Below are 24,633 nucleotides of genomic sequence, written 5' to 3' on the forward strand. Positions count from 1 at the left end.
CATTAAAAAAAAAAAAAGAACCACTAAGAGAAGCAAGAACATGGTGAAGCTTGAAACCATTAACTTGAATAAAAACAGTCTCACTCAAAAAAGTACATGTGGTATGATTCCTTTTATGTGGAATTCTAAAAGAAACAAATCTTACTTCTAGTGGAAAAAAGAAAACAATGGTTGCCTCTGATGTTTTAGGCAACTGACTCTGAAGGAGCATAAAGAATTTTCAGTATCTTGATAGGGGGTTTTGTGTTGTACAAGTATATGCATTTGTCTCTTAATTCTATCATTCTATTAATGATATTGCATGATAAAGTATTTAGGAGGAAAATGTACTAATGGCTGCAATTTACCTTGAAATTCATCAAAAGTAACATGGACTAATAAACAGAGGGGGCACAAATAGCTGAATAAAAATATGATTGAGCAAATATACTAAAATATTAAAGGCAATATCTTGATATGGATGGATATAAGAGTACTTACTGCAAACTTCTTTCAACTTCCAAGTATTTCATAAAAAAGTAAGAAACCCCCCAAAAAGAAGATAAATGACACTAGATTAATTCAAAACAACACCTATCAGACTAACATCATTTCCTTTTCATTTTAACAGGCTTACTACCAGACTCTATTAAATCAGAGAAAGACAATTGACAACATATTTGGACTCCCAATAAATTTGGATCTCTCTTCATATTCTGATCAAAACAAAAAAACCCAGTGTGCATAAATAATAATATTGAATAATAACATTATAATATAGAATTAATTATATAGTATATATTTAATATAATATATAACTAATATTTATATTATTATGAATAGACAATATTATTATGCAATAATAACACTGTTGTGTACAACACTCTTTACTAGAAAGCTTCCTAGCACTTTATATGTATTAACTATTTGATCTCTACAACAATCCTATGAGGTAAATACTATTAGCCAAATTTTACTAATGGGGAAACTAAAGTATACCTGTGTTAGGTAATCTGCTCAAGGTCACACACCTAGTAAGTGCCAGAGCCAGAAATTAGAATCCAAAGAGGCTGGGTCAGAACCCCTGCTCTTAACCACTTCCCTATGACTGTTCCCTTAGTTGACTTCATAACTGACAGAATATAACATGTGGCGTTCTTAAGTTTGTAAATGACATGAAACTTGGAGCAAAAAGTAAACACATTACTTTACAAATTACCGGAAAAGATTAAGGGTCATACACATGAGAGACTTTAACAAGATAAAATTCTACAGGGATAAAATAGAAGATCCTGAATTTTGGAAGAGACAAACAACTAAACCTCCAGTGACAGCACTGGTACACAGCAGGTGTTTGGCAAGAACCTGTCAAATGAAAATATGACTGAATGACAGAATAAAGAGAATGTGTGATAAAGAGACACTTTAATAAACCAAAAGCAAAATATTAATTCAATAAATAATGTTATAAAACGCTAACATATATAATTACGTTATCTAGAAGTAGGTTAAATGAGAGCCCTAGGAGACTGCTGTGGTCAGACCAATTCTGGAAATGCTGTATGAATTTCTGGGAACTACAGAGTAACAGATACAGGTAAACTGGAACAAGTTTAGAGCAAAAGTGCAGAACTTTAAGCTATATTATCTAAGGTGTAATTGGAAAAACTGCAAATATACAATGTGGAGAAAAGAACTCAAATGAACATGGCAGCAAACTTCAAAATGTAAGGTACTATTATGAAAAAGAAGGATCATAATTATTCTGTAACTGCCCTTAAAAATAAAAATTAAAACTGCCAACTGAGATTAGCTACAAGGGCTTCAGGAAAACAAGTTCAGTGTCAACATAAGGAAGACTATTCCAGCAGACAGAACCACGAAAGAAAATGCAGGGGAGGGGCGCCTGGGTGGCTCAGTCAGTTAAGGTCAGGTCATGATCTCGCAGTTTGTGGGCTCGAGCCCCGCATAGGGCTCTGTGTTAACAGCTCAGAGCCTGTGGCCTGCTTCAGAATCTGTCTCTCCTCTCTCTCTGCCCCTCCCCGACTCACTCGTATGCTCTCTCTCTCTCTCTCTCAAAAATAAATAAACATCAAAAAAAATGTTTTTTTTAAATAAAAGAAAATGCAGGGGAGAAGGGGTCATCTCAGAAGGGTATGAATACCCTAAATAGCACAAGGATAACTCAATGAAAGATTAGACCAAATTAAAGATCTCTTCCAAATCTAAGAATTTACTGTGTAACAAAAGGTAATTTTTATACATGTCTGCCCTAAAAGGTTTCAAATTGGTTAAAATAGATACCATTCACCAAAACAGACTTGCAATGATAAAATTTAAATGTGAAGGAAAGATAAGTTATTTGTCAGGTCTGCAAATGGGGAAGGCTTTAAGACTAAAAACACTGGACACTCTCAAACAGGGTTGCTTGCTGGGGTGGTGGGTGGGAGGATGGGCTAAATGGGTGATGGACATTAAGGAGGGCGCTTCTTGGGTTGAGCACTGGGTATTGTATGTAAGTGATGAATCACTGGGTTCTACTCCTGAAACCAATACTACACTGTATGTTAACTAACTTGAGTTTAAATAAATAAATAAGACTGGGGCGCCTGGGTGGCTCAGTAGGTTAAGTGTCCAACTTCGGCTCAGGTCATGATCTTGTGGTCCGTGAGTTCGAGCCCCGCATCGGGCTCTGTGCTGACAGCTCAGAGCCTGGAGCCTGTTTCAGATTCTGTGTCTCCCTCTCTCTCTGACTCTCCCCTGTTCATGCTCTGTCTCTCTCTGTCTCAAAAATAAATAAATAAATAAATAAATAAATAAATAAATGAATAAGACTTAAAAACACTGGAATAAAATTCCAAAGAAAGGAAAAAAAAAAAAAAAACAAGGAAAAACAAACTTGTCTACACAAATATTTAAAACCTTTACATATGAAAAACATTAAAAGGCAAACAGTAAGCTATGCAATTAGGACAAATGGATTATATATTTCATATATAGCTATGCTGTACAGGAGAGTAGACATAAGCTACATGTGGCTACTGAAATTTAAATTAATTTAAATTGGTTTTCAATCAATTAAACAATAAAAATTTACTTTCTCATTTGCACTAGACATATGTCAAGTGGTCAAAAGCCACTCTGGCTAGTGGCGACTGTAATGAACAAAGCAGATACAGAACATTTCCATCACTGCAGAAAGTAATACTGGAACTTTAATATTTAAGATAGATTATTTTAGTTCAGGGAATTCATTACACAGTTGATGCAAGAGCTAAGATGCCAGGCAGGGGCATCTTGTTGTGTAGCAATCCAGAGATGAGGAACAGCAGGAGCCATTACCATCCCTAAGATAGAGGACAGAGTGCAGAGTCCAAAAGCCAACATCGCCTGGAAAAAGCTGTGACCATAGCAGGTGTCTTGGGTGGGAGCTGGAGACAAGGATGAGAAGCAGCTCCTGCTGGATAAATACCCTGATGTAAAAAGAGGAGAAGAAACACCCGCCTTCTCCCCTCCTCTGCCCTCCAATCTCCTGCCAGTACCTCCTGTGACTGAACCCAGACAAAACTCAGGTGACAAAGGGCCCTGGGAAATGTAGCCTATAAGGGTCGGACCCTTTGTTTAAAAAGGGCAGAACAGGGAAAGAAAGAAGTATGAGGTCAAACAAGCTAAGGCCGGGCACAGGTACAAAGAGATAATTGTAAGAAAACGAACAAACACAAATGGCCAACATGTGAAAAATGTCCAACCTTAGCAGTAGTTAAATACAAATTAGAACAATTACTATTAAAATAAAATTAATATTAAATTAATAATAAATAATGATAACTCAAGTACTTAGTGCTGATAAGGATGTGGTAAAAACAGATGCACTCATACACTTCCAGGGAAGGAAATAAATTTTCAAAATTTTTCAAAGAAGTTCGAACAATTTTGCAATCAGCGTCGACAAATTTTGAATGTTTACACAGTTAAATCAATTGAATGCAGAGCCAAGGATAAACCCAAAGTCCAGAAAATCTGAATTTCAGAAAATAATTTGAGAAACAAAGATGTTCATTCCAACTTCATCATATTGAAAAAAAAAAAGGATCAATCTGCCAGTACATTTATATAAAGTACATTTAAAAAAACAATAAAATAAGGTACATTTATACGTTTATTAAAAAATAACTAGTGCTTGTTTGCCAGCCACAATGATAGGTGCTGGAAATACAAAAAAGATTAAGAGGTAATAACAGACTAATCTGTATCCATTTAAAGAATGTTTATGAAGAGTTTCAACAAAATAAGGACATGTTTATGATATGCCTACTGAATAACAACGAATCTAAAACCGATGACACATCAAACAAAATATGCCAAAGGTTAGTTAATAAGAGTGACTACCTCTGAGTGTTAATTTTGTGGGTTATTTTTCCTTCTTTCTACCTTCCTGAACTTTCAAATTTTTCAAAATAAATCTTACGAAATAAATTTATTTCAAAATAAATTTTCAGTGCTATTAATACAAATTACAGTTTAAGAACTATAAACCTGCCACAACAGTGCCAGTTTACCTGTTGCAATAATAAACTGCATTATTTGGATCCAGTTCTATCGCCTGTGTGTAACAATCCACGGCAGCAGCATAATTTTCTTCTTTCATGTGGTTATTGCCTAAAATAATCAATATGTACAATAAGTATAACATACACACACAAAAAAGCCTGAAAGATACATTTTAATCATAGAAACTACAACAAAATGAAGGTCAGCAATGTGATTTTTCTTTTTTTTAATTTTTTAAGTAAATTCTACCCTCAATATGGGGCTTGAACTCACCACCTCGAGATCAAGAGTCGCATGCTCCACAAATTGAGTGAGCCAGGCGCCCCACCAACATGATTTTTCATCAGCAGTAGAGCTAAATTTTGTATTTTACTATACAGTTGACACTCCTTAGCCATCAGTGTGTTTAAGTGATTTTTAACAACATGAAGTCTTAAAGCAAGTAAAGCTTGTATACCTTATTAAATCCAGGCTTCATAAGTGAGTAAATGCAACAATTATGAGTATCTCATGGCAAAATCTAATCTCTTCTCACCTTCCTTATATTCATCTCCTGCCTTCCTTTTAGAGCTGCTCCCCCATTCCAGATGCAATCCCCTTCCCCATCATCATCTCATTATCCACTCCTTCCCTTGTCAAAACATACACCTGCTATGGAGCACCTGGGTGGCTCAGTCAGTTAAGCATGTGACACTCGATTTAGGCTAAGGTCATGATCCCAGGGATCATGGGATTGAGGCCCATATCATGCTCCAGGCTGACAGTGTGCAGTGAAATTCTCTCTCTCCCTCTTTCTCTCCCCCTCCCCCCACTCTCTTAAAATAAGTAAACAAAAAACAAAACAATACAAAAAACCCTACTGAAGGGGCGCCTGGGTGGCTCAGTCGGTTAAGCGTCCAACTTCAACTCAGGTCACGATCTTGCGGTCTGTGAGTTCGAGCCCCGTGTCGGGCTCTGGGCTGATGGCTCAGAGCCTGGAGCCTGCTTCGGATTCTGAGTCTCCCTCTCTCTCTGCCCCTCCCCCGTTCATGCTCTGTCTCTCTCTGTCTCAAAAATAAAATTTAAAAAAAAAGTTTAAAAAAAAAATGCTACTGAATAGCCAAAATCTCAGAATTCTGCTACGTGGGTAAGCCAGTAAAATTAATCATGTTAATATGCTATTGGAAGATCATATTTTTTTGTGCTATCCATTCCAGAGACAGATTTCTTAAAGGGGACTGTTGGACATTAATTTCTAGAAAGAATTTCAGGTACCATGGCTATCCCACAGGGTGCTAATTTTCAGGAAGTCATCTACAGATACATCTGGTAATAATTTAGCTAGGTTAAGAACTAGCCAGCAAAATAAGGAATTTCCTGTTGGCTATCTTTTGTATTCCATTAAAGGGAAAAATGTGTCCTGCTCACTGATAAGAACCACGGTTCAAAACTGAAATTTTAAAACACTGGGATTAAGAGGAAGGATTTACATCACAAAAGCCTCTGTTACTCCTCCCAACTTTCTCTAAACCAGAAGCTCTCCTATTAGTTTTGTCTTTTAATACATCATTAGCTACTTAACAGGAGTAGGAGAGTATAACTTTGCAGGGAACAGGAACAGCAAGATTAAAGGAAAGGCAGGTAGACAAAAGCATATAAAAGCATGCAAAAGTTACTGCAAATTAAGAATCAAAAATGAAGGGTGACTGGGTGGCTCAGTTGGTTAAGCGTCAGACTCTTGATCTCAGCTCTGGTCATGATCTCACTGTTCTGGGTTCGAACTCCCAGGTAGAGCTCTGCACTGACAGTGGGGACCCTGCTTGGGATTCTCTCTCTCCCTCTCTCTGCCCTTCCCCTGCTCATTCTCTCTCTCTCAGAAAAAGTACATAAACACGAAAAAAAAAAGAAACAGACCTTCATCCTGGTTTAAAAAAAAAGAATCAGAAATGAATATAAAGAGTAACCTAATAGGTACACAGTTTCTTTTGAGGTGATAAAAAATGTTCCATAACTGTGGTAATGGCTGCACAACTCTGAATATTCTTCAAAACCAGTGAATTTGTACACTTAAAAATTTTGTTTTTAATGTTTGTTTTTGAAAGAGAGACAGAGACAGAGTCTGAGTAGGGGAGGGGCAGAGAGACAGAGAGACACAGAATCTGAAGCAGGCTCCATGCTCTGAGCCATCAGCACAGAGCCTGATGCAGGGATAGAACTTATCAGCCGTGAGATCATGACCTCAAGTCAGATGCTTAACCAACTGAGCCAGCCATTCAGGCGCCCCTGAATTTATACACTTTAAAGGAGTAAATTTTATTTACAATAAAGCTGTTTTTACAATAAAAAAAAAACTAATTTAGACCCCCACCCCCAAGATGTAATGAATATAAAGCCTCTAAGGAAGCTAAGAGGATTACATAGTTTTTATCATAGAGCAAGAAATTAACTACATGAGCCTAAGTACTGAAATACATTTGCTTAACCCATGTAAAAGATTTAAATTTTCTGGGTTATGTGGGTTTTCCTGTTGCTATGGGCCTTTTTGTCTCGGGGTTCTTAGGGAGCCCTCTTGCTCAACTATAGACCCTAAGAGTTAAAACCGAAAATGAAAAGACTACTTAACTCATGCTCTAACTAAAATCCATTGCTCTTATTTCTTATCACACTTTCTTGAGGCAATGATGAAGGTGTTGTGCAATGACCAGAACATTCCAACTGCTAGACTAGAAAAGCCCTGATAGCAAGGTAATGCCTAGAATACCATACCCCTCAGATCCCTTTCCCTACCCTTTATAGTGCTGAAAACATACTGATCCTCAGCTGTGATCATGCACTGCCTCCAGGCTCTCTAGCACGTACCCCCTGAACCTCTGCCAGTAAAACTCTAGGTGTCCATCTTGTGGGAGGAGAGGTGGGCATGTGTAAAGATGGAGCCTGCCGCCTCCCCTGGCTGCTGGCACCCAAAGTTAATTTCTCTTTTCTCTTTTCCAAACCCTCCTCTCTTGAGTTACTGGTTACTCTTGCAAGAAGTTTAGGACTTTATCTGAGTTTGTTCAGCAACAGTGTTGGCAAACCCAGCCAGGAGCTGTGCTTCTGACTGTGCAGCCCCCTTGAGATTCCAGGGGACAGAGCAGCTGGCCCTGCAGTGCAAGAGCTCACCTGTTCCTTTCCTGAGTGAGCAGCTGTGACAGATCGTTTGATAGTCGAGTGGTATTATAATAATAATTATTATTATTATTATTAAAATCTATTGTATGTATTTTCTTATAAGCCACCATATCAAAAGTCTACATACTACATTGTATATACACTATGCATATGTACACTATATGTATATATATATTTACATATATTTACAATAAGCCTTAAGTCACAAAATATCCAATATGCAAATATTTGGGACACAAATGAAGAAATTTGTAAAGATAAATATAACCGAACACTGTATAGCACTTTATACTTATGGGGTACTCTCCTGTAAAACTGTCTCCTTTAATTATCAAGACAACCTATAAGAGGCACCTGGGTGGCTCAGTCAGTTAAGCATCTGACTTCAGTTCAGGTCATGATCTCATGCTTCATGGAATGGAGACCCACATCAGGCTCTGTGGTGACAGCTCAGAGCCTGGAGCCTGCTTCGGATTCTGTGTCTCCCTCTCTTTCTGCCCCTCCCCTACTCTCTCTCTCTCTCTCTCTCAAAAATAAATATTAAAACAAAAAGACAACCTACAAGATATGTACATATTTTTGTGATGTGTCAGGGAATCACAGAAAAGAAACCATCTTGGTTTTGTCTCAACTTACTGCAACTCTTTACAAATGAAGCACACAAAAATATTTGAAAGACACCTCTAGGAAGGTACTACCTGGCTAGAAGCCTTGATTAACACAGACAAGTGTCACAGGCAGCCTGGAAAAACCTTATGCTTGACAAACTGCAGTGGCCATTAGTGCTCACATGAATAAAAACCTGTATAAAATAACAATTGCTTTAACTTTGTGTGTAACATGTCTCAGATGTGATATGTTTTAGTAAAACGAAATAATAAAAGCTTTGAGGGGTACCCGGGTGGCTCAGTCGATTGAGTGTCCAACTCTTGATTTTGGCTCAGGTCATGATCCCAGGGTTGTGGGGTCGAGCCCTGCTTCAGGCTCTGCGCTGAGCCTGGAGCCTACTTGAGATTCTCTCTCTCTCTCTCTCTCTCTCTCTTCCCCATTCCCACCTGTTGCGTGTGTGCATGCTCTCTCTTTCTCTCTCTCTCTAATATTAAAAAAAGAAATAAAAAGAATAAAAGCTTTTGTGGTTAAAGGGGAAAGTAGTAAGTAATTCAGTTACCCATGCTCGAGCATTAAATGAGTCTCAGCCTGCATATTCTCTTAATCCTCATCTTACCAACATTCATTATATCAAAGCAAACTCTGTGGGGAATGCAATCTCCCCATGTTCTGCATGCAGAGGGAGTAAACATGAGGGCCAAAAATAAAATTTCAATTTGCCATTTATTCAATATCATTACTAGAGTTAAACCAAGGGAGCTTAAAAAGCAAGCATTAATGGAAAATACACGGCATCACTAAGGATTTCACACAACTACAAAACTCAGAGTGGGGGGAAAAAAAACACCAGGTTAAATTGTTTCAACTAGAAACTAAATATATGAAAAATGCATTTCTATCCAGATAGTTTAAATCCAAATTCTTTGGGGAGTACTCTTAATTCAAATGACAACAAGGATCTAGTTTTTACTTAATTTTGCATGTAATTTATGAAAGTCATACTATTCTAAAATTTTAAGCCACTATAGTAGTATTAATTCTTAAAGTGAGAAATTAAAAATTGAAATCAGTCTATTTGTTGGATATACAGAACTTTATAGTGTAATCCCATGAAGATAATCACATAATAATAAAAATATAGACAAAGATATTAAGACAATGTCATCTATGGGGCGCCTGGGTGGCTCAGTCAGCTGGGTGGCTGACTTTGGCTTAGGTCATGATCTCAAAGCTCGTGAGTTCGAGCCCTGCGTCTGGCTCGGTGTTGACAGCTCGGAGCCTGGAGCCTGCTTTGGATTCTGGGTCTCCCTCTCTCTCTGTCCCTCTGCTGCTCACGCTCTGTCTCTCTCTCTCTCTCTCTTTCAAAAATAAATAAATATTAAAAAACAAAATTTTAAAAAAGACAATGTTTACCTAAGATTACAAAATTATCTGGCTACGTAAGTAAATCATGGTCTAAAGTACTATGGAGCACTATGCGGCCATTAAAAGCAGTGACATATTAAAAAAAAACAACAGTGATATACATGTATGTTTAAAATAAAAATTTGATAGAGAGGATAAGACCCAAGGAATAGGAAGAGTATACTCTCTTCCATATCTACCTTTTAAGAAATCAAGTGATTGTGTTTGTTTTGTTTTGTTTTTAACTGCCTTCTTCAGTTTAAAGTCCAGGAAATGGTTTCTGAACCAATTTTGTATAGCTTCTGAATGTGGCATATTCCCTAATAAATGTCTGCCTACAGGACAGGGAATTTTTTGGCTCTCATTCATTGCCAATACAAGACTCTTCCCGAGAGCTTCTTAGTACAAATCTTGTGTGCCTGACCTAACTCTCCTCTATAGCTTAACATAAATGACATGACAGGAAAAATTAAACGCAGATCTTCAACACTGCCTTATTTATTATAACTAAAAATGCTTCAAGAGCCAGTATTGAAAAATGTAATTATGTAGTAGTCAAATGTGGTAATAAATACTTAAGTCAAGTGCCACATACATGTATTAACAGGTATCAAAGAACTCAAAAACAATGAACATATACAAAAGTTAAAATAATACTGAAAATTATTTTCCTCTATGCAAGCATAAAAAAAAAAAATTTGAAATCCCAAATTTCTCCTTTCCTCTCTTCAAGCATAAAGAAGAATTTGGAACCCCAGAGTACATGTAGCAAATGCAGTTAGAAGTAATCACCCCTTAAGTTACTTGTTTTGCAAGTTTTATTCACAGCAGATCTGCTTCTCTGGAAGCAAGGCATAACTACATTATTGTTCACAAGCCATTCCAGGTTTCTTCCATATCACATTCATTTCTGTTTCACAAATATCATGTGGACGTATGACAGTTCAGACTTGGCAGCGTAAATCAGACTCTCACCAACTGCAGAGTCACTTTCTCCAGAGTTTCACGAAGTTTTACGAAATAGTAATTTCTCTATGAAATACTCACCTTCATCTTTTAATTGGTCAGCTTTTCCCACGTCTTCAGGCACTGAGTTTGAGAGAGGCAAAATATCATTCTGAAATTAAATAAAAATCAATGTACAGAGTTTCCATTTACCTGCATAAAAAAGTCATCCCACAGAACTATAAATAATAATAAATAAATTGTATTACAGTAAATCACCTATATTTACACGGGATGAAATCTGGCTGTAAATAATAGGGTTACATAGAAATAGGGGGGAAGTCCTTCCACATACGTTTTTTAGAAAAATGAGTATGTAGAATTTTTCTAGAAGATAATGGGCTAATATGAATCAAATTTTTTACTTGCTTTTCCTACATCAAAAAAACCCTACTTCATGAACAACAAATATAAATAATCAGTATACAAAGAATAGGAATAGAAAATATATTCAAGAGATTATTTATATTAATAAAAATCTTGAAGCATAATGTTTAATATCTAAAGAGATCTCCTAAGTCAAATTCACAGTTTATAAAAAGAAGCATTAATAATGTAACACCATTATTTAAATATGTGCATACACATATACATGCACACAGGCTAACACAACAAAGACAGGAAAGGTCTAACGAGAAAGGTTGAAAGTAATATTTGGAGGTAAAATTTTCAGTTTCTTCTTTATATCTTTCCTTGTTGACCAATTTTTTAAAAACAATGGACATATATTAATTTATCATTTAAAAAAGGCAATGTAAATTTCCTGTTTTCAGTAGCTACTATCATCCTCAAACCTCTTTTGCATTACTAATGTTCAAATCGAAGGGGCATTTAGAAATATCTTGAGTAGCAATTGGAACACAATGTATTTTTCCATGTTTGAAAGATCTTTAAAAAAAATTGTTTTTAATGTTTATTTATTTTTGAGAGAGAGAGAGAGTACAAGCAGGGGAGGAGCACAGAGAGAGGGAGACAAAGAATCCAATCCAGGTTCCAGGCTCTGACCTGTCAGCACAGAGCCCAATGGGGGTTCAAACCCACGAAAGGTGAGTCATGACATGAGCTGAGGTCAGAGGCTTAACTGACTGAGCCACCCACGCACCCCTTGAAAGATCTTTTTTAACTTGTGTTGCTTTTACACTTGACTCTGAAGTTCAAAAATAAGTCTAAAATTTTCAAGAAAGCATAATTTGTAGCTAATATACCTATGTACCACATTTAGAATATATCCACCATTTATTTACTTTGAGAAAGACAGAGACAGCATGAGTGGGGAAGGGCAGAGAGAGGGGGACAGAGAGAATCCCAAGCAGGCTCCACACTGTCAGTGCAGAGCCCATGTGGGGCTCAAACCCACGAATCCGTGAGATCATGACCTGAGCCAAAACCAAGAGTTGGATGCTTAACTGACTGAGCCACCCAGGCGTCCTTCACCATTATCTCTGTCTTGACCAAAGTTTCAATAAACTTGATAGCTCTAACTTTGGAAATATACTTCGCTAATTGCACACAAATATTCACAAGTACAAAATCATAAAGTATGTGAGCTGTTCTTATTTTTTTAATCTTTCTATACTAATCAGTTTTTCTAAACATAAAATATTGGAATAAAAATGTATAGAATACAAATAGGAATCCTTATAACTAGAGGTCACTACTTAAAACTGGCTACAGTCTCCTAGGATGTAAGTGTAGTTCAAGGACACATTATTGCCCTGCAGTACCTACTTTCAGGGTTTCTTCTATTTCACATCTTCTAATAATCCTGGGAAGTTAAGGGGAGGAGGGAGGGGAGTGACTTTTTGAGTCAGAAGAATGGCATATTGAGAAATGGACTCTAATCCATTCTGTCTTCTAAATTCTTCTGAATTATTTTAATGAAATTGCCACAGTTGTATAACTTTGAAAACTAATTCTCATATTCATTAAATGCATTTGAGCAGGCCATGATGTGGGGATGAGTGTTACCTGCTTTATATAAAAGGAATGAATCCATTTAGTATATAAACTTAATTGAGGGAAAAAACAGAAGAGAAAGACCAGTATCCTAAAACTAAAATGACAGAAATAACAACCATGGACACTTGGTGAGACAAATAACTTCAATTTTTTTAAGTTTTTATTTTAACTCCAATTAGTTAACATACAATATTATATTAATTTCAGGTGTACAATGGAGTGATTCAACAGCTGTATCCATCACCAGGTGACCATCACAGCAAGTACACTCCTAATTTCCATTACCTATTTCCCCCATCTCCCCACGTACCTCCCCTCTGGTAGCCATTGGTTTGTTCTCTATAATTAAGAGTCTGTTTCTGAGTTTGTCTCTGTCTCCCTTTTTTATTTTCCCTTTGTTTGCTCGTTTTCAAAATTCCACATGAGTGAAATCATATGGGATTTGTCTTTCTCTGACTGACTTATCTGACTTATATTATACTCTAGCTTTGTCTACGTTTTTGCAAATGGCAAGATTTCATTCTTTTTTATTGCTGAAAAGAGGCAAATAATTTCTTTAATTATAACAATCTGTATGCTGCTCTGGGCAGGTTTAGACTCTGTCTGCTGTACTCTGCTAACAAAGACATACGTAATGAAGTTGCTGTTGTTAAATAAGGCAAACAAAGGAGTGACATCACAAATAACACTACACAGATACACAATGAAGCCAGGTTTAAGAACTTATATTTTTGGGAATGCAAGCTGGTACAGCAACTCTGGAAAACAGTATGGAGTTTCCTCAAAAAACTAAAAATAGAACTACCCTACGACCCAGCAATGGCACTATTAGGCATTTATCCATAGGATACAGGTGTGCTGTTTCGAAGGGACACATGCACCCCCATGTTTATAGCAGCACTATCAACAATAGCCAAAGCATGGAAAGAGCCCAAATGTCCATTAATGGATGACTGGATAAAGAAAATTATATGTAAAAAAAAAGGAATTATATTTTAAAAATAGCAAGTCAAAAATGCTTACAGTTAAACACAATAAGAGAGAAAAAGTAAGACAGGCATCAAAAAAAAAAAAAAAAAGCTCTACTTAAACAGAGTGCAAAAGTCAATTTGAGCTTTCTGGGAGGTAAAGAAAAATTCTGATCTCTTTAGTACTAAGTCACCAGTGACAAGAGCTAAGGAGTGAGCACATCCAAGTGTTGTCTCCAGCAGAGGCCTCTTGGGCATCTAGGAGTTAAAGAAGGTTAGCTTCAGCCATGGGCATGTCCAGCCACTGAAATGGGGTTCCCTAAGGAGGCCTGAAACCCAGGCAATGAAAGAACCATAGCAACTGAAGTGAAGAAAAGGGGAATTCTCTGATGAGGAGTGCAGGGACACGTCACTATCTCCTTATATCTTTGTTATATAATTAGAATTCATCTGTGTGATAACTGCATTATTCTTTTTCCAAGAATAGAGAGAACAGTTTACTGCCAAACTGCCATCTTCATTGCAACTCTCAGAACCTCTTCTCACAAGTTCTAGAAACAGTCAATGTGCTATTCTCAGCAATGTCCCTGCCAGGCTTAAATATATACTATATGATTCAGCCTCTCTCCTGAGTGCCTCCTTCTGTACTGAAGCTTGAATACAGAACTAGAATAACAAAATGAGTTCATGAGGCATCAAAATGTAACCAAAAAACACATGGGAGATCACCCTGGGGCCCTAAACTCAGTCACCTTAAAATTTTCAAATTTATGGTCATGTTCCCTGAAAAGGCCAGAAACCAGAGACGATGTAAACAGTTCTCAAGAGCAGACACCAGAAACTTGGTTTTCAGTGTTACGTTTGCACATTGAGCCTGAACCTTCCCTTGTTTTAAAGAGGCCTTACAATGGCCAATTTGATGAAATCTGCTTCAAAGTGATGATTCAATTCCTGATGAATCTATTTCTACACAGTTGCTGCGTAAGCAGGAAAATCTTGTTTTTATCTTTTATTCAATGCTTTAGGGGAATGTTAATACAGATGTCAGAAATCTAAAAATGCTCAGATGGTATAAAGGACTTAAAAAGTACATCATTAAATATAAAAGAAGGTGAGAGAATGAGAATAGCTACTAATATGAAAATCTAAAAGCACATTAAAAGAGTTATATTTTAGTTCCCAAATCATATCCATGTGAACTATCTACCTTACACCTAGGGAGAAGTTAGGTACTTAAAGGCCTGGCCCGTAAAATATTAAGAACTCAACATAATATTGTAGTCATACTTAAATCAGATACTAATAGAAAACAATGACAGCTTACCTTACAGAAGGAATTGCTGAACATTTCTGTCAAAGGCTGTGAAACTGCAAGATGAGTATCTTCTGAGCTGATTTTAAAAACTGTCTCCAAGCACTGAATTGCAACTTGAAATAAATTTGAATAGTGAAAAAGAAAATTAGCAACCTAAAAAAAGAAACAACCTCTTTTTTTCTGGTAGAAATCTGCACTCCGTGCAATCTGTGGTAATTCAGTATTTATGATCACAGAACATAAGGAAAACTAAATGGTTCAGCTACATAGAGACTTCTGTTTATAGATCAGCTGTTGAAGGAAGACAACTTGATTTCTTATTCCTCACTTAAAGAAAGATGTTACCTAGAATATAATTTCTCAATATATCTATTACATCATATTCTTGCTGAAGCCAGTCACTAACAGTAAGTTATTCCACCCTGCCAATATCTATTATCCACCAATGTTCTAATGTTTTGAATAAAACAAACAAAAAAACTCTTCTTTTTTTTATGTGAGAAACAGAATTCTCAACCTGACCAAAAACAGTAACAGAAACAGCACTAAATATTAATCCTGGTATATTTACTTAGATAGATAGGTTGGCTTTAAAAAATTCATTCATGCATACAAATTTACCCTAAGCACCTACTACATGCAAGGTGGTAGAAATACAGCAGTTAATCTAAAGACAAAAATCACTATTCATGTGATGAAGCTTACATTTAATAGAAGGAGTCAGAGAAACACAAAAGTACACAGCATGTTAAATGGTGATAAGGTGTGTCACCTGCATTTGGTATATGACAAGATAACTGATATGCCCAGGGTAGAAAGACATGATGGGAGATGATGCTAGAAAGCAAGTCTGTTATTGGATGACAAGGCACCTCACATAACATTCTTAAAGAATGTGCACTTCACACTACGGGCAAATGGAGAGCCATTAAAGAATTCAGTGAAGGAGAATAACATAACTGGATTTGTGTTTAGAACTACAAGTCTGTGAATGGATAAAGAAGATGTGGTATATATATAAAATGGAGTATTACTCAGCGATCAAAAAGAATGAAATCTTGCCATTTGCAACTACGTGGATAGAACTAAAGGGTATTATGCTAAGTGACATTAGTCAGTCAGAGAAAGACAAGTGTCGTATGACTTCACTCATATGAGTACTTTAAGACACAGAACAGATGAACATAAGGGAAGGGAAGCAAAAATAATACAAAAAGAGGGAGGGGGACAAAACATAAGAGACTCTTAAATATGGAGAACAAACAGAGGGGTTGTGGGAGGGGGGATGGGCTAAATGGGCAAGGGGCATTAAGGAATCCACTCCTGAAATTATTGTTGCACTATCTGCTAACTAATTTGGATGTAAATTTAAAAAACAAAACTAATTAAAAAAAGAAAAAAAAAAGAACTACAAGTCTGATAGGAATGCAGAGAATGAATTAGAATAAGACAAGCTGAAAGAGAAAATGGAAGCAGAAAACCAAGTGGGTTCCTACTTAAACGATCTAAACATAAGGAGTCCAAACCAGGGCAATTACAGGGAAGAAAGATAACCTGTCATCTCTACAAGTACTCACTGAGGTGAATGGAGGCAGATTCTCATCTTGAGAATTCTCTCCTTTGAAAAGGAATTCTCTCCTGGCTCCACAAGATGAGAATGTAGCCACAGTGTCCAGTGTACTTCCAAGCAGTATGGAATAGATTCACAAATATTTATGTATGACTTTCATTATTATTTGTATGCAATATATTTAAACTAAAAACACAACAAAACAAAAACACTTCACCCATTACTCTCACCTCCATGCCCCACCTCTGACAACCACCAATCTCTTTTCTGTATCTATGTGCTTGCTTTGTTTATTTATTAGCGTTGCACATATAAGAGAGATCATAGAGTATTCATCTCCCGCTGTCTGATTGATTATAGATTCATTGATATTTGTGTATGACTTTTAAAGGATACATTATGTACTAATTATGGCCCTGAGAAAAACACCTCCATCATAATAGAAATACTATTACTATCACTATCCACAGAACAATTCTCCTTAGAAAAGAGACTGAATTGGGGCACCTGGGTGGCTCAGTCACTTAAGCGTCCAACTTTGGCTCAGGTCATGATCTCATGGTTTGTGAGTCTGAGCCCTATATCGGGCTTTCTGCTCTCAGCAAAGAGCCAGCTTCAGATCCTTTCCCTCTCTCTCTGCCCCTCCCCTGCACGTGCTTTCTCTCCCTATCAAAAATAAATAAACATTGGGGCACCTGGGTGGCTCAGTGGGTTAAGTGTCTGACTTCGGCTGGGGTCATGATCTTGCGGTCTGTGAGTTCAAGCCCTGCATCAGGCTCTGTGCTGACAGCTAGAGCCTGGAGCCTGCTTCAGATTCTGTGTCTCCCTCTCTCTCTGCCCCTCTTCAGCTCACACTCTGTCTCTCTCTCTCAAAAATAAATAAACACTAAAAAAATTTTTAAATAAATAAACACTAATAAGCAACTAAGTTACCAACCACAAGAAGTCAGAGTGCGTTTAACATAGAAAATAATCTGCTGTTTACCCATTCCTCATCCTCTCAATTTCTATTCTTGCCAAGCGCTTGTTTTCACACTTTAGTTGCTCCAGCACTAAAAACATTGGGCTACAAGAAAATATGCTCCCACTGCCATGAAGTCAGTTAATGTAAACAACAACAATAATGGTAAATGTGTCTGTTTATGTGTATATATTGATTCTTGATCAATATCTTTCCTCCCTGATCAGACTGGTCATTTCCTTTACTGTACCATGTAAACACATACTGGTACATGTTTCTATTATTTTACTTATCATACTATAGGACATGCTCTTAAATGTCTATCTCCCACATTAGACTGTCTCCATGAGGATAAGGCCTATATCTTATTCATCTCTGACTTTAACATATATGGCAAATAGTAGGTATTCAGTAAAGTTAATCTACTTCTTTGTTTACAATGGAAGTATAGTTAAATTACAGAGGAAATAACAACAATAAAATCTGTAGAGTAGGGCCCTTCTGCCCTCCAAAACATTAGTTCGCAGCCATGGGAAAAAAGGATAGTCCACAACCAAGTCTTTAACCAAAAACTAGAGTATGTAACTTCAGGGCTAAACACTGACAGGTGAAAAGTCCATGTGGTAACTAAGGGATTTTTATGCTCTATCTTGTTGAGGCAATTCAGTCTAGCTCCTTTATCTCTGTGGCCACTGATCTTAAAACACATGTCTTGTACATACTAGACACAATTAAATATCATTAAAGGAGGTGGATGTTTTGTTTTAAACACAATTATTTGGTGTGTGTTTTTTCAAACTGCTTTACTGAAGTATGGTTGACATATGAAAACCTATTCATATTTAACATCTATAACTCGATGAATTTGAGGATCAGTATACACCTGTGGAACCATTACCACCATTGAATCCAGAGACATACTCATCACCTCCCAAAGTTTACTCTTATCACTTTTATTATGTGTGTTGTAAGAACACTTAACCTAGATTCTATATTCCTACCAAATTTTAAGTATATAACAACTGATGATAAGCACTGTGAAGAGTAGTAAGCCTCTAGAACTTGATTATCTTGCATAAGTGAAACTTTGTACTCTTTGACAATCACCTCCCCATTTTCTCCTTCCCCGGCTCTGGCAACCACCATTCTGCTCCCTGCTTCTATGAGTTTGACTATTTTAGATTCTCTGTATAAGCAAAAAGAATTGTTTGATAGGTAAACCTAGTTGCCAAAGTGTTTAACCTTGATGATGTTAGTGTAGATGGACAGATTGAGGCAAAGGCCCAACTGGAATGGGTTCAAGAAAAAAGAGAAGGAGGGGAATTAGAAAAGGCATAGACTGCTCTGTCAAAGAGTTTTCCAGCAAAAGGAAGACAAAAAAGCATGAAGTATTATGTGGGGTGAGGGTAATATGGCAAAAACTCAGGACTACCTTATTATTTATCCAGCCAAAAAAAATTAAATAACCTAGGTACAATAATTTATCTTACTTTTACCTCAAGATTCTCACTTATGAAACAAGGATTATTACATTCAATCTTCCTTTGAGGAGGTCGTACTCATGAATAAGTCATACGCTATAAACAAATACTGTATATAAATATTGTTCCCCTTTAGCACCAAACAATAATAGTGTGTTTGGTACTGATGAGGAGAAGGACAGTGAAGAACTCTATTCAACACCTACCACATCCTACCTGTTCAGCACTTTATTCAAAAGTTTCCATACTCTAGTTACCTGCCATGACTGATTCTGATTCTCCTAACAAATCTGTCTGATGGAGAGGAGGCAGACAGTTTCCCTTAACAGACTTAGAAATAAAGATATAGTCCAACTAACTGATACATCCAGGATCACTCGATTCATTCAATTCACCAATTCAATTCAACCCATGTTTACTGTACTTACACTATATTACATGCAGTTCAATGTGTCAGGTACTTTTGTACATGCACTAGATAGATTAGTGAATAAAACAGAAAAGATCTCTGACCTCTTGGGGCTGACATTCAGGGACAGGGGTGAAGAGCTAGGCTATAAGCAATAAAAAGTAGAGAAGGGTGAAGATATGGGAGTATGGAGAGCAAAGCAGGGAAGCAGGTTCCAGATGTAACAGCGTGCCCAGGGTACGCCTCATTCAGAAAACAGATTTGACAAAGACTCAAAGAAGATGGGGGTATTACCATTATCTAGAAGAACAACATTCTAAGCAGAAAAAATAACCAGAACAGAAGTCTTTAGGAAAGAGGATTTTGTGTATTCAGAGTTAGGAAGCCAATTTGCCTAAAGCCAAATGAGAAAGGGGAAGAGTCTGTGAACAACACATCACAGAAGCCTGAGTTATATAAATACTTTAAACAATGACTAAGTAGCATGAAGAAGTCACTGCAAGATTTTGAGTAGAGAAATGATAGACTCTTTTTTTTAAGATTTTATTTTTTTAATTTTTAAAAAATGTTGGCTTATTTTTAAGTGTGGGAAAGAGACAGAGACAGAGCATGAGCAGGGGAGGGCAGAGAGAGAGGGAGACACAGAATCCAAAGCAGTCTCCAGGCTCCAAGCTGTCAGCACAGAGCTGGACGCGGGGTTCGAGCTCACAAAGTCCAAGATCATGACCTGAGCAGAAGTTGGATGCTTAATGGACTAAGCCATGCAGGGGCCCCTTAAGATTTTATTTTCATGTAATGTCTACACCCACGTGAGGCTGGAACTTACAACCGTGAGATCAAGAGTCCCACATTCTACTGACTGAGTCAGCCAGGGGCCCCTGACATACTGTTTTAAAATATCAATGGTGGGGCGCCTGGGTGGCTCAGTCGGCTGGGCATCCGACTTCAGCTCAGGTCATGATCTCACAGTTCGTGAGTTCAAGCCCCGCATCAAGCTCTGTGCTGACAGCTCAGAGCCTGGAGCCTGCTTCAGATTCTGTCTCTCTCTCTCTCTCTCTCGCTCTCTCTGCCCCTCCCCGGCTCATGCTCTGTCTCTCTCTGTCTCAAAAATAAATAAAAACATTTAAAAAAAATAAAAATAAAAAAAATAAAATATCAATGGTAGCTGTATTGGGAATAGTCAACAAAGCTGCAAGGACAAAAGCAGAGAGATCAGTTGGAGGCTATTACATTAAAAAAGATGAGAAATACTTAATTATATCCATGGGTGACATCAGTGGAGATGGGAAGAAACGGTTAAGACTCTAATTTTGAAGGTACAGCCAACAGGATTTACTAAATGATTAAAGGCAGAGTCCAAGAGAAAGAGTTCAGAATGATGCCCAAGTTTGGGGCCTAAGCAACTGAAAAGATAGAGTTGCCATCAACTGAGATAAGGAACAGATTTTGGGTGGGAGGATCAGGAGTTCAGTCTTGGAAATGTTCACTTTGAGATGCCTATTACACATAGAAGTAGAGATATCTAGTAGGCAGTTGTATATAAAAATCTGCAGTTCAGAAGGAAGGTCTTAGTTAAATGCCAAGAAACCGAATGACATCATCAAAAAAGTAAGTGTAGGGGCACCTGGGTGGCTCGGTCAGTTAACTGTCCAACTTCGGCACAGGGCATGATTTTATGGTTTGTGAGTTCAAGCCCCGTGTCAGGCTCTGTGCTGACAGCTCAGAGCCTGGGGCCTGCTTGGGATTCTGGGTCTCCTTCTCTCTCTCCCCCTCCCTCACTCATACTCGGTCTCTCTTTGTCTCTCAAAAATGAATAAACGTTTAAAAAAAAAAAAAACATAAGCATAGATAATGAAGAGAAGATCGAGCACTAGACCTCGGGCACTCCAGGGCAGGGAAGAGATGAGAAACTAGCAAAGGAGACAGAAGGAGCAAGCAATAAGAAGAAAACCAAGAGAGTGTGAGGAGGTATCCTGGAAGCCAAGTGAATCAAATATATGACAGCGGGGCAGGGGTGGGGGCTGTGAGATGAGGGATATCATCAGCTTTATCAACAGCAGCTAAAAAGACACATGAAGACTGACAACTGATCACTGAACTAAATAACTCAGAAATTACTGATGACTTTGATGAGAAGACTATGGGTGGAGAGGCTGAAGCAAAGGCCAAACTGGAATGGGTACAAGAAAGAATAAGAGAGGAATTTTAAAAAGTATAGATAATTCTTTCAACGAGGTTTCCAGCAAAAGCAAGACAATAAAAGTAGGCAGTAGTTTGGAAGTAGGGGGTAATATGGCAAGAGTAATTAGCTGTTGTTTTTGTTTTTTTAGGAAGTAAGAAACAATGAAAAGTATATTCTGATAAAAATGATCCAACACAGAGTGAAAATTTGCTGATGTAAGACAAGAAGGGTAGAATAACTAGAGCGATATCCTAGAGTAGGTGAGACAGGATGGAATCAGACCCAGTGTGCCAGTAGAGGTTCCATTTAGAAAAGACAATGGATAGTTCATCTGTGGTATCTTAATCTTGTTTCAGCCTCTCTAACAGAATACCATAGACTGGGTGGCTTATAAGCAACAGAAATGTATCTCTCACAGTTCTGGAGGCCGGGAAGTCCAAGATTAAGGTGCTGGTAAATTCAATGTCTAATGAGAACCTGCCTTCTGGTTCATCGATGGTACCTCTTCACTGTGTCCTCACATGGTAGAAAGAGTAAAGAAGTTCTTTGGGTTCACTTTATAAGAACACTAACTTCAATCATGAAGGTTCCACCTCCTAATACCCTCACACTGGGCATTAGATTTCAACATATGAATTTTGAGAAAACACAAACATTTAGTCCATAGCATATAATAGTTAGCCAAGCAAGCAGAATATGTAGGGGTGTACATGTTGGTGGGTGGGTAGATGGGGTAGGGGGAGTCTGTGGAAGTTGCTTTCTTATTCCTTCAATTATCTTGGTAAGGTAAGAAGGAAGCTCATGAACTAAAAGTGAGTACAGAGGAGGAGATTTGAGAGTTTGAGAAGATGGGAGAAAGTGTTAAAGTGGTGGTCTAGGAGAGCAAAAGTGTGAATGAACTTGGAAGAGACAGTGTGATTGCCAGGCAGCATGACAGGTCCACTTGAGGCTCATGGTGATGAAATCAAAGTGGGATCAATCCACAAAGTTATAGGTTTTGCTCCATCTATACAAAGTCACATGGACATGAGCACATAGTAGGTGGAGAGCTGAATTTAAACAAGGTTGGGTTTTACAAGAAAGGGAGAGATGTACAATGCATGAACATAATTATGAACCATGGTGTTTAAATGGGGTAAGAAAAGGGGTATGAAAGGTAAGGGATCAACATACTGGAGGTATTGGTAGGGTCAAGAATTGTTGAGGTAGCGATTTTAGAGGGAGTGAGTTGGAAAGATAGGCAGTAGTGGTCAGGAAGTGTTATATTGACGATAGAGATTATGGGGAGAATGCAGTTTCAGTAATGATAATGTCCAGGGAAGAGTTTCTCACCCTTGGCACTGCTGACATTTTGGACTTTGTTCTGGGATCCATCCTGTACATTATAGTATGTTTAGCAATTTCCATGGCCTCTACCCACTAGATGCCATAAAGCAGCCGCCCACTGGTGACAATCAAAAATATCTCCAGATGTTGCAAAATCATCCTGAGTTGAGAACCACTAGTCTAGGGTATGGCCAAGCAGCTGAGTGGTTGAGATCACTAGAGGAGAGGCCAAGGAAGGGAAGTATTGAGAGTACTCAAAGAATCACCTATGAGTACACTGCAATTGCCAAGAATTAAGACAGGAGTAGTACTAGAAAGAGTGACAGAGGGCAGGAGCCACATGAAGTAGATGTCGGTAGATGATGACAATTAGGTGTGGGTGACAAAATCTGATGAAAAAGCTCAAAGCTGATAAGGCTATAATTCTTCACCACTATGGTAAGGCTGGTACTAGAACTCAGGCTCCTTTCCTAGAGCTTTTTTAAATGTCTAGAAGGTGGGCAGACTTCTCCACATGATTTCATACTCAATTAAATTAGACTCACAGAGTCAAAAATAGGGGTCGGTCAAAAACAATTGGCACTATTTCTGACTGCCATACATAACAAACAGATGAAGGCACATATTTTTGGCTGAAGACCATCCTAAAAATAGGGCATAACATCTTGATTTTTAGAAACCTCTCAATTTTCTTTCTGGCCCTTAAAAGTCTTATACTGCTTTGATTAGGAAAGAAACATCTTTTATTAAATAATTGCATTTATGTGTTTATTACTGAGAAACCATAACCAACACTTTCTTTAGATAACCAGTCACCTTTACCTTCACATAGTCTAACTGAGGACAAAAAGATTTTAATATGAAATGAACCAACTGCAATGTTCTCCAACTGTGTGTCACCTGCTCCTCTCACTGCCACCTGGAAAGACAGCATCTCACCAGATTGCAAGCAGATTTAGAGCAAATGCCGATTTTCATCCCCACCTCTTAAAAGCATATTCACAATGGAAGTGCCTACTGAAATTAATAGAGGGATCCCCTTTATAGGAGAAATAGCTTCAAGATGACAAAATCAAATTGTATAATTTATTAAATTCTCCCAAATGCACTGTCTCATTGCAATAATTAAGTCTTTAGGCCACAAGGAAGGTATACTCATTGAACCTCCACAAGCTCATCTGCAGAATTCAATCTTGCCATGGTTATAGTGAATTCAAATTTTATAATGCATAAATGTGAAGCAGAAAAGATGCTGTCAAGGAAACACATGATGCTTTCATGCAAGTCTCACTCACCTTTACAGATTACCAAATCTAATATTTAAAGCTTACATAAAACAAGGGTAAAATCCTCTCATTTTCAAGTGTCCAAATAGAACATTGTTAGAGTATAATTGTGATGTAATTATTAGACTTTTACATACTGCTTTTATGATGACTAAGGTATTTTCATATATCAATCCTAAACGAGATGCTTTCCTATCAGGAAGACACAAGATCTTCAGAGTAAAAACCAGGATTTAAATGTCAGCTTTGCCACATTTTGCTGTTATGTTACTTAATCTATCTGATTTCATTTATTATCTGTTAAATGAGGATAATACTAACTTGGCAGTTACTATAAAGAAAAAATTCCCCACAGTGTGAACAGCATAGTTCTGACACATACTAGGTCCTCAATAAGTGAACCACAGTCCTCCTATTGTTAATTAAAACCAAACAAGTCTCAGAGAATGGACACAGGATCTCTCTTCTCGAAAGATCAACA

General features: G+C 37.5%; 1 protein-coding gene across 2 annotated transcripts in view; it reads right to left on the bottom strand.

Moving 5' to 3' along the window:
* Window positions 1-24,633, bottom strand: part of SGTB (small glutamine rich tetratricopeptide repeat co-chaperone beta) — a 44,528-nt gene that overhangs the window by 17,976 nt on the left and 1,919 nt on the right. For both annotated transcript variants that reach the window (XM_049649552.1, XM_049649551.1), the window contains exons 3-5: window positions 14,947-15,050; window positions 10,738-10,807; window positions 4,539-4,638 (exon numbers count right to left, since the gene is read on the bottom strand). In XM_049649552.1, coding sequence (XP_049505509.1) covers window positions 4,539-4,638; window positions 10,738-10,807; window positions 14,947-15,050 — 274 coding nt within the window. The remainder of the gene's footprint in view (window positions 1-4,538; window positions 4,639-10,737; window positions 10,808-14,946; window positions 15,051-24,633) is intronic.

The sequence above is a fragment of the Panthera uncia genome (assembly GCF_023721935.1).
Source record: "Panthera uncia isolate 11264 chromosome A1 unlocalized genomic scaffold, Puncia_PCG_1.0 HiC_scaffold_17, whole genome shotgun sequence".
Lineage (NCBI taxonomy): Eukaryota > Metazoa > Chordata > Mammalia > Carnivora > Felidae > Panthera > Panthera uncia.